Here is a 14,432-nt window from a genome sequence, read left to right as displayed (position 1 = left end):
AGAGATAAGATTAACGAATTGCTGGCGGGTCTGAGGAAACAGCAGTCAACTTTCATCCAGAGCCGAGAAGTCAGTGAAGCAGCGGTAAAAGCCAGCTACCTAATTGCTAGCGAAATAGCATTAGCATCGAAGCCGTATTCCGACAGTGACTTTGTTAAACGATGCATGATGAAGGCGGCTGAACTTGTATGTCCCGAGAAGCGACAAGCTTTTGCCAATATTAGCCTGACGAGGAATACTCGGCAGATTTGAAGGGCAAATTTGCCTCTAGGTCTGGACAGATTTTATCAGTATCTACTACCAGGGTACCCCAAATTAACAGCCCTGGCTGCTAAAATTTTGTGCATGTTTGGGACAACCTACCTTTGTGAACAAATTTTCTCAGTGATGAATATCAATAAAACAAAAATGCGTTCAAGGCTCACAAACAAGCACTTAAATGACATTCTGAAAGTGACAGCTAGTCAGGACATGACACCTGGTGTTGATGCACTTGTACAGGCCAAAAGATGCCAAGTTTCAGGTACAAATACAAGTCCAGACTAGACTAACACCTTTAAAATGCTGCCTTAGATACTGTTTGCATTGAAAGAATACAGCTCTGTGAAGATGAATCCTTACTGTGGTGATTTAAAAAATGTGCACTTTAATGTTAGTCAGCAGCTTCAAAACAAAAAGTTGTGTGATGGAATTCTACTGTTCATACAACTCCATACATTTTCAGTATGTATTGTATGTGTATGTATGTTTCATGTATGAAGTTTACAGATTTACAGGACAGGCGAACACTTTCTTCATTACACATTTAAAATCACTCTCCTTAGTTTGTAAGGTGTACGCAGGGATTACATTTAGATTTTATATGCGTATGTGTAAGTGGTTTAAAAATTCCTTTCTTTAAAAGTCTCATTTAATCTTAAAGTGCATTACTATATTTTTCAGTACCAATTAAAGTTTTGTGCCTTTGTACAATCAGTGGGATCAGTTGCAATGCATATTTGTGAATGATAAAAGTAAATTGCACATTTGTCTAAGGAAATATGAGGTGTTTCATGAAATGTTTTGTAAAAGGATAGTTCATTAAATTTCAATATTTTCCTAATGTTCTTGTGCTTCTTTACACCAAAACAAAGGAAAGACATGATATTTTGGTTATTTATAGCAGAGTATGGTATAATTTTAATGGTCCGGCCCACTTGACATCTCCCTAGGCCGTATGTGGCCCACGATGCGAAATGAGTTTGACACCCCTGTTCTAGAGGATGAATCCATTACATTTTCCTGTTGATAGATATATGGTTAGTACAAAGGACTTCAAATTCAGAGAGCAAAGTTCAGAGCAGGTTAAAGTGAACCATTATCTTGCAGAATCCTTCACTAGTGGTGGATATATGCTTGGTGCACCAAAGCTAACATAATCGTCCTTGGGAGCATTTCCACTGTCAACAGGCATTGCCTCCCTAGGAGTGTAGCTGATTTGGGAAAAGACAGTTCTGCCATTCTCGTAGTGCGATTTGGAACTGTAGGAATAGATTGGGATGACACCCGACTGTTCAACGATGCTGGCCTGAGCGCTACCAAAGGCACCATCTTCAGTGCTTTGGTAGTGCTTCTGCTGAGGCATGGCGGTCAGTTGCTGCTGTGGCATGGCAGTGTGTAGCTTCCGCTGCTGGGACATTTGAGCTGGATACCACACTTGCTGGGATACGGCGGTCGGCTGCTCCTGCGGTAGAGGGGTGGAGGCCGGTTGCTTCTGCTGCTGGGGAGATTGAGCTGGATGCCACACTTGCTGATGCGTCTGCGGCATGGCGGTCAGTGCAGCGACTTGTTGCTTCTGGACCATTTTAGCTGGATACCACACGTCGTGAGGCTGCTGGGGCATAGGGGCCGGTTGCTTCTGTGCTAGATGCAACACTTGCTGAAGAATGGCAGCCGGTTGCTTATGCTGCTGGGGCATTTGAGCCGTTTGCCACAGTTGTTGGGGTATGGCAGTCAGTTCCTTCTGCGGTAGATGCATAGGGGCTGGTTGCTTCTGCTCCTGAGGAAATTGATTTGGATGCCACATTTGCTGAGGTGGCTGGGGCATGGCGGTCGGTTCAATTTGCTGCAGAGTTTCAGTAGCTGGTTGCTTTTGCTGCTGTGGCATTTGAGCTGGATGCCACACTTGCGGGGGCAGGGTGGCCTGTTCCTTCTGCGGTTGAGGCATTGGGGCTGGTTGCTTCTGCAGCATGGTGGCCAGTTGTTTCTGCTGCTGGGACATTTGAGCTGGATACCATGTTTGCTGGAGTATAGCTGTTGGTTGTTTCTGCAGGATAGGCATTGGGGCCAGTTGAGTCTGCAGCATTGGAGCTGGATGCCACCCTTGCTGGGGCATGGCGGTCGGTTGCTTCTGCGGCAGAGGCATGGAGGCCAGATGCTTCTGTGGCATTTGACCTGGATATCTCACTTGCTGGGGTATGGTGGCCGGTTCCTGTTGCTGCTGGGGAACGTGCACTGGATGCAACTCTTGCTGCGTTATGGTGGCCGGTTGCTTCTGCTCCTGGGGCATTTGAGCTGGATACCACACTTGCTGAGGCATGGTGATCAGTTCCTTCTGCCGCCGAGTTGCAGCGGCTCGTTGCTTCTGGACCATTTTAGCTGGATACCACACGTCATGAGGCTGCTGGGGAACGGGGGCCAGTTGCCACACTTTCTGAAGCATGGCAGCCGGTTGCTTATGCAGCTGGGGCATTTGAGCGGAATGCCACAGTTGTGGTGGAATGGCGGTCAGATCCTTCTGCAGTTGACGCATAGGGACGGGTTGCTCCTGGGGAAATTGAGCTGGATGCCACACTTGCTGGGATACGGCGGTCGGCTGCTCCTGCGGTAGAGGGGTGGAGGCCGGTTGCTTCTGCTGCTGGGGAGATTGAGCTGGATGCCACACTTGCTGATGCGTCTGCGGCATGGCGGTCAGTGCAGCGACTTGTTGCTTCTGGACCATTTTAGCTGGATACCACACGTCGTGAGGCTGCTGGGGCATAGGGGCCGGTTGCTTCTGTGCTAGATGCAACACTTGCTGAAGAATGGCAGCCGGTTGCTTATGCTGCTGGGGCATTTGAGCCGTTTGCCACAGTTGTTGGGGTATGGCAGTCAGTTCCTTCTGCGGTAGATGCATAGGGGCTGGTTGCTTCTGCTCCTGAGGAAATTGATTTGGATGCCACATTTGCTGAGGTGGCTGGGGCATGGCGGTCGGTTCAATTTGCTGCAGAGTTTCAGTAGCTGGTTGCTTTTGCTGCTGTGGCATTTGAGCTGGATGCCACACTTGCGGGGGCAGGGTGGCCTGTTCCTTCTGCGGTTGAGGCATTGGGGCTGGTTGCTTCTGCAGCATGGTGGCCAGTTGTTTCTGCTGCTGGGACATTTGAGCTGGATACCATGTTTGCTGGAGTATAGCTGTTGGTTGTTTCTGCAGGATAGGCATTGGGGCCAGTTGAGTCTGCAGCATTGGAGCTGGATGCCACCCTTGCTGGGGCATGGCGGTCGGTTGCTTCTGCGGCAGAGGCATGGAGGCCAGATGCTTCTGTGGCATTTGACCTGGATATCTCACTTGCTGGGGTATGGTGGCCGGTTCCTGTTGCTGCTGGGGAACGTGCACTGGATGCAACTCTTGCTGCGTTATGGTGGCCGGTTGCTTCTGCTCCTGGGGCATTTGAGCTGGATACCACACTTGCTGAGGCATGGTGATCAGTTCCTTCTGCCGCCGAGTTGCAGCGGCTCGTTGCTTCTGGACCATTTTAGCTGGATACCACACGTCATGAGGCTGCTGGGGAATGGGGCCAGTTGCCACACTTTCTGAAGCATGGCAGCCGGTTGCTTATGCAGCTGGGGCATTTGAGCGGAATGCCACAGTTGTGGTGGAATGGCGGTCAGATCCTTCTGCAGTTGACGCATAGGGACGGGTTGCTCCTGGGGAAATTGAGCTGGATGCCACATTTGCTGAGGCTGGGGCATGGCGGTCAGGTCAATCTGCTGCCGAGGTGCAGCGGCGGGTTGCTTCTGCTGCTGGGGCTTTTGAGCTGGATGCAACACTTGCTGAGGTTGCTGGCTTATGGCGGCCGGTTCCTTCTGCTGCTGAGGTTCAGTAGCTGGTTGCTTTTGCTTCTGCGGCTTTTGAGCTGAATGCCACACTTGCTGGTGAATGGTGGCCGGTTGCTTCTGCTGCATTTGAGCCGGATACCATGTTTGCTGGGGCATAGCTGTTGGTTGTTTCTGCGGTATATCCATTGGAGCCGGTTGCTTCTGGGGCATGGTGGTAATTCCCCTTTGCTGCTGAGGCCCAGTAGCTGGTTGCTTTTGCTGCTGGGGCATTTGAGCTGGATACCACATTTTCTGAGGTGCCTGGGGCATGGGGGCCAGTTGCTTTTGCAGGATTGAGGCCAGATGTTTCTGTTGCTCTTCGGTCAGCTGCGCTTGCAATTGAGCTGTTGGAGAGATGTATTTTCCATATCCTTTAGACCTAAGTGAGCCTGCATAGAGACATACTGCATCAGAACCTGGTATATGATCGCCATCACCTAGGTTAGAAACAAAGTAAAATGCCAGCCTTGGAAGTAATTGGAAGCGAAACTGTTACTTGAAATTAATGTGTAGAAACTCACTTGATGTAGGAAAGGTTATCCCGCCAATTACCAGGCAACAAAACCAAGAAACTCTAAAAAATAAAATATATAAAATAAAAACGTATGTTATAAACATAGCTACCTGTAACACCTGAAGGACAAGGGAAACAAACTAGAGCAATACTTTTAAAAACCTACCTGAAAGTGATTCCAATCATCACGGCTATTTTGCGCCTTGAAACCTCCCCAGTAATCAGAAATAATGGCCGATATAAGCCCTAGTTTAATATCCCTTTTGCTGTATCTGGCAGGCTTTTTGGTTGCTCCTTTTAAACAAATCCCAGACCCTTCTAATGTCATTGGCTAATTAAGGACAGCTGAAGTCCCTGAACTACATTTGATTCCTAATTCCAAATTGACCGCTAAATCCTACACCCTGGACTAAACACGTCTGTGAATCAGAAATGATTGAAAAGGTATAAGCAATATGGCCACAATTGCATCCAGCCTATCAGAAGTCAAGGTGAAGCAATTACCATATTGCTATAACCTAACGGATCGTTTCAAATGCCAATAAGTGACTAAGTGGTAGGTGTAGGGGGTAGGGATTGATTTGGAATTCAGAAATGTACTCAGGTGTGGTTGATTCTCTAATTGATTTCCTGACAGGTTTGACAGCCCTTACTCTAAAGCACACCTCAAACTCATTACACGGAGGGCCAAGTGTCTGTGGGTTTTTGCTCCTTCCTTGTAGGAAAAAACAAAAACCTACAGACACTAGGCCCTCCATGGACTGAGTTTGACACCCCTGCTCTAAAGTAGGAAACACATTTTTGTCTTGGCACTACATTGATCAGTTTAAGTTATAGCTTGTACAAAATTCACTTGGTTCATTTGAAGATTAGAGGCTGAATGAGCAGTTAGGCACCATTATTTTACACATGCCTTCTTTAAAACCGTGTGTTTCATTCAGCATAGCAACATTAAATGGATTACAGTTTCATTTGCACAAAGTGCCAACATCTTAGGCAAATTCTGATTTCAGACAGACACCAATTAAACACTCACGTTATGCTTTTGATGATCTGAGTCTTTAATTTTTCAGAGGCAAACATACAGTAGGGCTCGTTTGAGTGGTAAGGCTCAAGCAACTGACTGTAGACCAAAGTCAAGAAGTGAAGTCAGGAGAAGTCATTTTCCAACAGCAAGGCTCAGATCACCATGGCAGTGTTGCCATTGTTTATAAAAGGTTTCCTTTATAATGTAAAACTGTGCTTTGACATATGCATTGATGGGTCTTAGATTTTTAGACTGGGTATCTCTAAAATGCTTTGTGACTACTGCTGATGCAAAAAAGGGCTTTTAAGAAATACATATGGTTGATTGACAGATTTGTGATTTTATAAAAAAGAATATAACAATATTATTATCATCATAATCTTTATTATTATTATGTTACAGGTGAGACATACCCAGAAATGTCAACATCTTGGCAAGTGCTCAAATCTGTACAGCAGCCCCAGACAATCATGTACAGTAGCTCCAACTTACAAAAATGGGTTTACAAGGCAGTGATGAAAAAAGTTTATATGAGCGCTAATTAAAACATACAATGATATATATTTGATACAATTACCCATTCAAAACTGTTGTTACAAAATCACTTCTCATTGTGTTCATTTCAAGGTTTCACAAACATAAAACAACTATCTAGTTAATGTTTCTCGGACTAACACACTGTTGAGTTTCCTATTTACTAAAGAACAGTCATTAAGACAAAACACAAAGAGTTGTAATATAATCTGTATACATGTCATTCTATACTGAAGACAGGTACATTCTGAAAGATTTTTGATGATGTTAATGTGATAACACATTCTTTATTCATCTCTCAATTTAGGATAATATAATTTATTTTCTACTTTACTGAAATTGTATTATTTATGTTGTCTCATACCATGACAATACACTACCAAGCAATGCAAGCAGATGTGGAATTAACCCCATAACAGTTGTGTGTCTTTTTGGATCAAGAATTGATCAAGAATAACCAATAGGCTTGATCAGATCCTCTTTCCTATGCAGGCACCATATAATGCACAGCCACATGCAAATCCATAAACTCCACCAATAGAACGTTGAAAACCTTAACATGACTTCTGGCAATGTCATTATTTTTGTCAGCATCCATCAATTGTTGAATTGTGTTATTTTTCTTTGTAAATGCACCGAGCCTCCAAGGGCTGGAGCCAATCAACGTAGTAAATTAAAAAGACCCAAATAAAACGTATGTGAAAAGATGTGGTCAAAGTTTTGTTTTTTGTTACAACAACCAAGTTTTCCTGACATTTGTCATAACTAGTAAGCCTTACATCCTGAATGAATATGGGCTCCCAAATATGCACCTGGGAACACATGGGAGGGGTGGGACCACATGCACTTTTAAGTAATTGAGCCTAGAACATAATTTCTATATTGTAATTAAAATCATTGACCCATAAGAGAACACATGACCAAAGCAAAGTGTGAGCCATATATAATTAAAACAACATTCTTAATGAGAAATATAATCTAATAAACAAATGTTTGCATAACAAAAGACATGAAAACTGTCTCCAACAATGTATTTAGCTATGTATAAAACTTTCATATTGGCAGTAAGTGTAACGGTTTTCTAGGTGTGAAGGAGAGTCAGACCAAACTGCAGCGTGTAGATTGCGATCCATGTTTAATAAACAACGTAAAAACGAATTAACACAAACACTACAAAACGAAAACCGAAACAGCCTATACTTGTGTGCACTAACACAGCAACAGGAACAAAGACACTAAGGACAATCACCCACGACAAACTCAAAGAATATGGCTGCCTAAATATGGTTCCCAATCAGAGACAACGATAAACACCTGCCTCTGATTGAGAACCACTCCAGACAGCCATAGACTTTGCTAGATCACCCCACTAGCTACAATCCCAATATATACACACAAAAACCCCAAGACAAAACACACCACAATACAAAAACCCCATGCCACACCCTGACCTGACCCAATACATAAAGATAAACACAAAATACTTTGACCAGGGCGTGACAGTAAGGTCATTGAGAATAGCTATAGACAGTAGTTCTTGTGGGAGGTTCATGGATAAATATAGTGAACGATCATGAATGTTAAAGATTTGTTCACCTTGGGGATTTTGAAAGAGGGGGATTAGAACCCCAAAGTAATAGTGATAAGAAAGATCATAAAGGTCATTTCAGATTCAGGTTTAGGGGGGTAATAATATCTTGGAAACACCTATTCACACTATGTGGATTATAAACATTTCCAGACATATTGAACGATCACATCAAGAAGGTGTAACAGTGATGAATGGCTATTCAATGTATAACAGTAGTCTTCTGTAACAAGCAATATATATTACATGTTTACATACATCCATGACTGAATGGATTCACAAACGCCTTTAAAGGTTTTGTAAGTAAGTTGTAACAGGCCTCATTCAGCAGTCTGAATTAACCTAGAGACACCAAAGCATCCATGTTTAGAGAAGCTTGGAGATTATTCCACAAGTAAGGGGCAAAGAGCTGATTTACTGAACTCTGTACAGACCAAAGTAATTTCCAGAGTTAGCAATCCATGAGACTGTATGATAACCCTGACTCGTACATCTAATGGTTATTGTAGATGTTAGCTACAAAGGGAGTTTACAGTATGTAAAAGAGCTTTATAAAGGCAAAGAGAGCAACGAATTGACCTACGTGACCTCAAAGAGGATCAGCCTACTTTATGATAGAGAATGCAGGGATGTGTACTGAACCTGTACCCATAATAAAACAAAGTGCTCTAGGATCAAATGCATCTAAAGGCTTTAATGAAGTGGCAGCTGCATTCATATAGATTATTTTGCAATAGTCTAGGACCAGTAAGAACATTGATTGAATTAATCTGCTTTGTACTATTTTAAGCTTGAGGCCAGACCCATTTCTATAGAAGAAACCCCTTTTATTTTCAGCATCTTAATTAACTCATCAATATGTTTTTCAAAAAGACAACTTATCGTATATACTGATACACCGTACCAGGTACGTACACTTCAATCATTAGAATCATTTTTGTGTACTCTAGAAAACATTAGTTTTCCATGAATTCAATAATAATTTAAGGCCAATAAAGGCATTCTGCAAAATAATGAAAGCCTAATGTAGATCAGATAGAGCTTGATCAGCAGGGCGGGGCAATTGAGTACACAACGGTATCTGCATACAGGTGCAGGTAAAACTATATTTATATATTTCTGACAATGAATAAAAGTTGATTAGACATTAACATAAACCAATATCTAGATACTAAAAAAATGTATATGCCACATTTAAACAATTTCGACCTCCCTCGGGTTACACACCTTGACGATACATTGGCCATTTTAGTATTCCTTGTCGTTCTCTTTTTTACATCTAATCTAAGATCTTCACAACCAAATACAACTGTTTTCATTCCCACATGGCTATATAAACTGAACTCTAGGTTTCAGTTGCGTTATGATTTAGAAATGAATGTATCTACCATTCCTCTGCAGACCCTCAAGCTCTGTCAGGTTGGATGTGGAGCTTTGCTGGACAGCCATTTTCAGATCTCTCCAGAGATGTTTGATCGGGTTTAAGTCCGGGCTATGGCTGGGATACTCAATGGTGCCAGGTTTGCTCCAGACGTGACGCTTGCCATTCTATCCAAAGAGTTAATTCTTGGTTCAATCAGACCAGAGAACCTTGTAATGTACTTTTTACTGAGGAGAGGCTGCCACCTCTCCACACTACCATAAATCCCTTATTGGTGGAGTGCTGCAGAGATGGAAGTCACCTTCCTGACCAAGGCCCTCCTCCCCAGATTGCTCAGTTTGTCTTGGCGGCCAGCTCTAGGAAGAGTCTTGGTGGTTCCAAAGCTCTTCCATTTATAAACGATGGAGGCCACTGTTCTTAGGGACCTTCAATGCTTCAGACATTTTTTAGTACACTTCCCCAGAACTCTTAAGCAGGGATTTATCTGACAGTCTCACTGTATACAATACATGCCTACATCTAAAGTACGAACACATGAGGAATGTCTGACAACTCACCCCTTCACAAATGCTCTTCTGTAGACCCAAGCTTTTATTTTGAATCAGTAGCAAAGGTAAAAGATAAGAAAACCAAAGAATTAACTGAACAGTAGTCATTTTTACTACGGACTGCGCACCACCTGTTATCAATTAGCAAGCAATGGACATGAAACATTTCAATAGAGACAAGGCTTTTTTTAAATTCAAATTGTTTATTGATTCCATCACACTAGAGTAGCAAGAACACCAGCAACTTCCTGGTCTAAAAAGCAGAAAGAAATGCAAACAGTGTCAGCAACACAGAATGTTAAGTAACCAATGTCAAAAACAATACTCACCATTAGAGCTTCTAGAGGATGAATCCATTACATTTTGCTGTTGATAGATATATGGTTAGTACAAAGGACTTCAAATTCAGAGAGTAAAGTTCAGAGCAGGTTAAAGTGAACCATTACCTTGCAGAATCCTTCACTAGTGTTGCATATATGCTTGGTGCACCAATGCTAACATAACCGTCCTTGGGAGCATTTCCACTGTTAACAGGCATTGCCTCCCTAGGGGTGTAGCTGATTTGGGAGACTCCAGTTCTGCCATTCTTGTAGTGCGATTTGGAACTGTAGGAAGAGCTTGGGATGACACCCGACTGTTCAACAATGCTGGCCTGAGAACTACCAGAGGCACCATCTTCAGTGCTTTCGTAGTGCTTCTGCTGAGAATTTGGGGCCAGTTGCTGCTGGGAAATTTGGCATACATGCCAAAATTGCTGAGGAATGGCGTTGGGTTGCTGCTGGGCCATTTGAGCTGGATACCCCACTTGCTGGGGCTCGACGGCCAGTTCCTTCTGCTGCTGGGGCTCGACGGCCAGTTCCTTCTGCTGCTGGGGCTCGACGGCCAGTTCCTTCTGCTGCTGGGGCTCGACGGCCAGTTCCTTCTGCTGCTGGGGCTCGACGGCCAGTTCCTTCTGCTGCTGGGGCTCGACGGCCAGTTCCTTCTGCTGCTGGGGAAATTTAGATGGATACCACACGGGCGGAGGCTGCTGGAGAATGGCGTCCAGATGATTTTCCTGTTGGAGCATTTTAGCTCGATACCACATTTGCTGGGGCATGGCGGTCAGCTCCTTCTGTTGAGGAGCAGTGGCCGGTTGCTTCTGCTGCAGGGGCATTTGAGCTGGATGCCACGCTTGCTGGGGCGTGGTGGATGGTTGCTTCTGCTGAGGTTCAGTGGCTGTTTGATTCTTCGACATTTGAGCAGGATGCCACACTTGCTGATGCACGGCAGTAGTTTGCTTCTGCTGCAGGGGCATTTGAGTAGGATGCCACATTTGCTTGGGCACGGCGGTCGGTTGCTTCTGCAGCATTTGAGCTGGATGCCACACTTGCTGGGGCACGGCAGTCATTTGCTTCTGCTGCAGGGGCATTTGAGTAGGATGCCATACTTCCTGGGGCACTGCGGTCGGTTGCTTCTGCAGCATTTGAGCTGGATGCCACACTTGCTGGGGCACAGCGGTCGGTTGCTTGTGCTGCAGCGGCATTTGAGCTGGATCCCACACTTGCTGGGGCACGGAGGTCGGTTGCTTCTGCTGCAGGGGCATTTGAGTAGGATGCCACTCTTGCTGATGCACGGCAGTCATTTGCTTCTGCTGCAGGGGCATTTGAGTAGGATGCCATACTTCCTGGGGCACTGCGGTCGGTTGCTTCTGCAGCATTTGAGCTGGATGCCACACTTGCTGGGGCACGGCGGTCGGTTGCTTCTGCAGCATTTGAGCTGGATGCCACACCTGCTGGGGCACGGCGGTCGGTTGCTTCTGCAGCGTGTGAGCTGGATGCCACACTTGCTGGGGCAAAGCGGTCGGTTGCTTGTGCTGCAGGGTCATTTGAGCTGGATGCCATACTTCTTGGGGCACTGCGGTCAGTTGCTTATGCAGCATTTGAGCTGGATGCCACACTTGCTGGGGCACGGCGGTCGGTTGCTTGTGCTGCAGGGGCATTTGAGCTGGATGCCACACTTGCTGGGGCACGGCGGTCGGTTGCTTGTGCTGCAGGGGCATTTGAGCTGGATGCCACACTTGCTGGGGCACGGCGGTCGGTTGCTTGTGCTGCAGGGGCATTTGAGCTGGATGCCACACTTGCTGGGGCACGGCGGTCGGTTGCTTGTGCTGCAGGGGCATTTGAGCTGGATGCCACACTTGCTGGGGCACAGCGGTCGGTTGCTTCTGCTGCAGGGGCATTTGAGCAGGATGCCACACTTGCTGGGCTACGGCGGTCGGTTGCTTGTGCTGCAGGGGCATTTGAGCTGGATGCCACACTTGCTGGGGCACAGCGGTCGGTTGCTTCTGCTGCAGGGGCATTTGAGCAGGATGCCACACCTGCTGGGGCACGGCGGTCGGTTGCTTCTGCAGTGTGTGAGCTGGAGTCCACACTTGCTGGGGCATGGTGGTCGGTTGCTTCTGCAGCATTTGAGCAGGATGCCAGTCTTGCTGGGGCATGGCGGTCGGTTGCTTCTGCTGCAGGGGCATTTGAGCTGGATGCCACACCTGCTGGGGCACGGCGGTCGGTTGCTTCTGCAGTGTGCGAGCTGGATGCCACACTTGCTGGGGCATGGCGGCCGGTTGCTTCTGCAGCATTTGAGCTGGATGCCACACTTGCTGGGGCACAGCGGTCGGTGGTTGCGGCAGCATTTGAGCTTGATGCCACACTTGCTGGGGCACGGCGGTCGGTGGCTCCTGCAGCATATGAGCTTGATGCCACACTTGCTGGGGCACGGCTGTCGGTTGCTTATGTGTCAGCATGTGAGCTTGATGCCACACTTGCTGGGGCACGGTGGTCAGTTGCTTATGCGTCAGCATGTGAGCTTGATGCCACACTTGCTGGGGCACAGCGGTCAGCTGCTTATGCGTCAGCATTTGAACAGGATTCCACACTTGCTGGGGGACAGCGGTCTGTTGCTTCTGCTGCATTTGAGCTGGATGCCACACTTGCTGGGGCACAGTTGTCGGTTGCTTCTGCTGCAGGGGCATTTGAGCTGGATGCCACACTTGCTGGGGGACAGCGGTCTGTTGCTTCTGCTGCATTTGAGCTGGATGCCACACTTGCTGGGGCACAGTTGTCGGTTGCGTCTGCGGCTGAGCTTCTGCGGCCGGTTGCTTCTGATGCAGGGGCATTTGATCTGGATACCACACTTGCTGAGGTTGCTGGGACATGGGGGGCAGTTCCTTCCGCAGGATGGCGGCCGGATGTTTCTGTTGCGCTTGCAGTTGAGATTTTGGAGACTTATAATTGCCATATCCTAGAGACTGAAGTGATCCTGCATAGAGCCATGCTGCATTAGAATCCAGTGAAGGAGACCAATCACCTAGGTAAAAAATATAAACTGTAAAATGCCAGCCTTTGAAGGTTATGGAACTGCGTAGCTGTTATTTGAAATGAACTCACCTTCTGATGTAGAACACGTTATCCCTCCAATTAGCAGGCAACAAAGCCAAGAAACTCTTCAGGAAAAAGAATGTATGTTATAAACATAGCTACCTGTAACACCTGAAGGACAAGGGAAACAAACTAAATCAATACTTAAAAACATACCTGAAAGCGATTCCAATCATCACAGCCATTTTGCCCTCAAAACCTCACCAGTATTCAGAACTAATGGTAGGCATACGTCCTACCAGAATATCCCTTTTACTATATTTGCCAGATGTTTGGTTGCTCCTTTTAAAGGAATCCCAGACCCTTCTAATGTCGTTGGCTAATTAAGGACAGCTGTCAGCCACTGAACTACATTCAATTTCTATTTCCAAATTGACCCCTAAATCCTACACCTTGATCTAAACACAAGGATTTAATAGGGATAAGCAATATGGCCACAATTGCATCCAGCCTATCAGAAGGCAAGGTGAAGCAATTAACATATTGCTTTACCCTATCTGATCATTTCAAATGCCCATAAGTGACTAAGTGGTAGGTGTAGGAGCTAGGGGTTGATTTGGAATGCAGAAATTTACTCAGGTCTGGTTGATTCTCTAATTGAGATCCTGACAGGTTTGACAGCCCTTACTCTAAAGCACGTGTCAAACTCATTACACGGAGGGCCGAGTGTTTGCGGATTTTCACTCCTTCCTTGTACTTGTTGGCTGAATTAAGTCCACTAATTACTCCCCTCACCTAAAGTAGTTGTCTTGGTCTTAAATGAAAGGAGAAAACAAAAACCCAACAGACACTAGGCCCTCCATGGAATGAGTTTGACACCCCTGCTCTAAAGTAGGAAACACATTTTGTCTTGGCACTTCATTGATCGGTTTAAATTATTGCTTGTACAAAATTCACTTGGTTCATTTGAAGATTAGAGGCTGAATGAGCAGTTAGGCACCATTATTTTACACATGCCTTCTTTAAAACCGTGTGTTTCATTCAGCATAGCAACATTAGATGGATAACAGTTTCATTTGCACAAAGTGCCAACATCTTAGACAAATTCTGATTTCAGACAGACACCAATTAAACACTCACGTTATGCTTTTGATGATCTGAGTCTTTAATTTTTCAGAGGCAAACATACAGTAGGGCTCGTTTTAGTGGTAAGGCTGAAGCAACTGACTGTAGACCAAAGTCAAGAAGTGAAGTCAGGAGAGGTGCATCTGCAACAACCGAAAGTCAGATACTAACTTCATTTTCCAACAGCAAGGCTCAGATCACCATGGCAGTGTTGCCATTGTTTATAAAAGGTTTCCTGTATAATGTAAA

The 14,432-nt window shown here is 45.6% G+C and overlaps 2 protein-coding genes across 15 annotated transcripts; both read right to left on the bottom strand.

Annotated features, from left to right (window-relative positions):
- Positions 1-1,259: 1,259 nt before the first annotated feature.
- LOC127932320 (putative uncharacterized protein DDB_G0268364) lies at positions 1,260-4,953 on the bottom strand. The gene is made up of 3 exons (XM_052527855.1): positions 4,794-4,953; positions 4,635-4,687; positions 1,260-4,502 (listed from the first exon to the last, which is right to left on the bottom strand). Exon 3 carries the CDS (start codon positions 3,767-3,769, stop codon positions 1,358-1,360), a length of 2,412 nt encoding a protein of 803 aa, XP_052383815.1. The 5' UTR covers positions 3,770-4,502; positions 4,635-4,687; positions 4,794-4,953; the 3' UTR covers positions 1,260-1,357.
- A 4,935-nt stretch (positions 4,954-9,888) lies between these two features.
- LOC118377732 (involucrin-like) lies at positions 9,889-13,457 on the bottom strand. Of its 14 annotated transcripts, XM_052527853.1 has the most exons (8): positions 13,275-13,450; positions 13,128-13,183; positions 12,626-13,047; positions 11,642-12,568; positions 11,432-11,473; positions 10,152-11,197; positions 10,035-10,071; positions 9,889-9,958 (listed from the first exon to the last, which is right to left on the bottom strand). In XM_052527853.1, exons 1-7 carry the CDS (start codon positions 13,301-13,303, stop codon positions 10,062-10,064), a joined length of 2,532 nt encoding a protein of 843 aa, XP_052383813.1. In that variant the 5' UTR covers positions 13,304-13,450; the 3' UTR covers positions 9,889-9,958; positions 10,035-10,061. The 14 variants fall into 14 exon arrangements, with proteins under 14 accessions (XP_052383813.1, XP_052383803.1, XP_052383805.1 ...); XM_052527843.1 differs by having other exon boundaries at positions 10,152-11,473; positions 13,275-13,454; XM_052527845.1 differs by having other exon boundaries at positions 10,152-11,473; positions 11,654-12,568; positions 13,275-13,454.
- Positions 13,458-14,432: the final 975 nt, after the last annotated feature.

The sequence above is a fragment of the Oncorhynchus keta genome, chromosome 10 (assembly GCF_023373465.1).
Source record: "Oncorhynchus keta strain PuntledgeMale-10-30-2019 chromosome 10, Oket_V2, whole genome shotgun sequence".
NCBI classification, from domain to species: Eukaryota; Metazoa; Chordata; class Actinopteri; order Salmoniformes; family Salmonidae; genus Oncorhynchus; species Oncorhynchus keta.
This window is presented reverse-complemented; position numbering and strand designations above follow the sequence as displayed.

Excerpts from the sequence above, each read along its gene's own strand:
- LOC127932320 (XM_052527855.1), bottom strand. The coding sequence starts at position 3,769 with ATGGTCCAGAAGCAACGAGCCGCTGCAACTCGGCGGCAGAAGGAACTG.
- LOC118377732 (XM_052527840.1), bottom strand. The coding sequence starts at position 13,303 with ATGGCTGTGATGATTGGAATCGCTTTCAG. Across the intron at positions 13,184-13,274 it reads ATGATTGGAATCGCTTTCAG|AGTTTCTTGGCTTTGTTGCC; the intron begins GTATGTTTTTAA and ends TTTTTCCTGAAG. Across the intron at positions 12,569-12,625 it reads AGAAGCAACAGACCGCTGTC|CCCCAGCAAGTGTGGCATCA; the intron begins CCCCAGCAAGTG and ends CTGACCGCTGTG.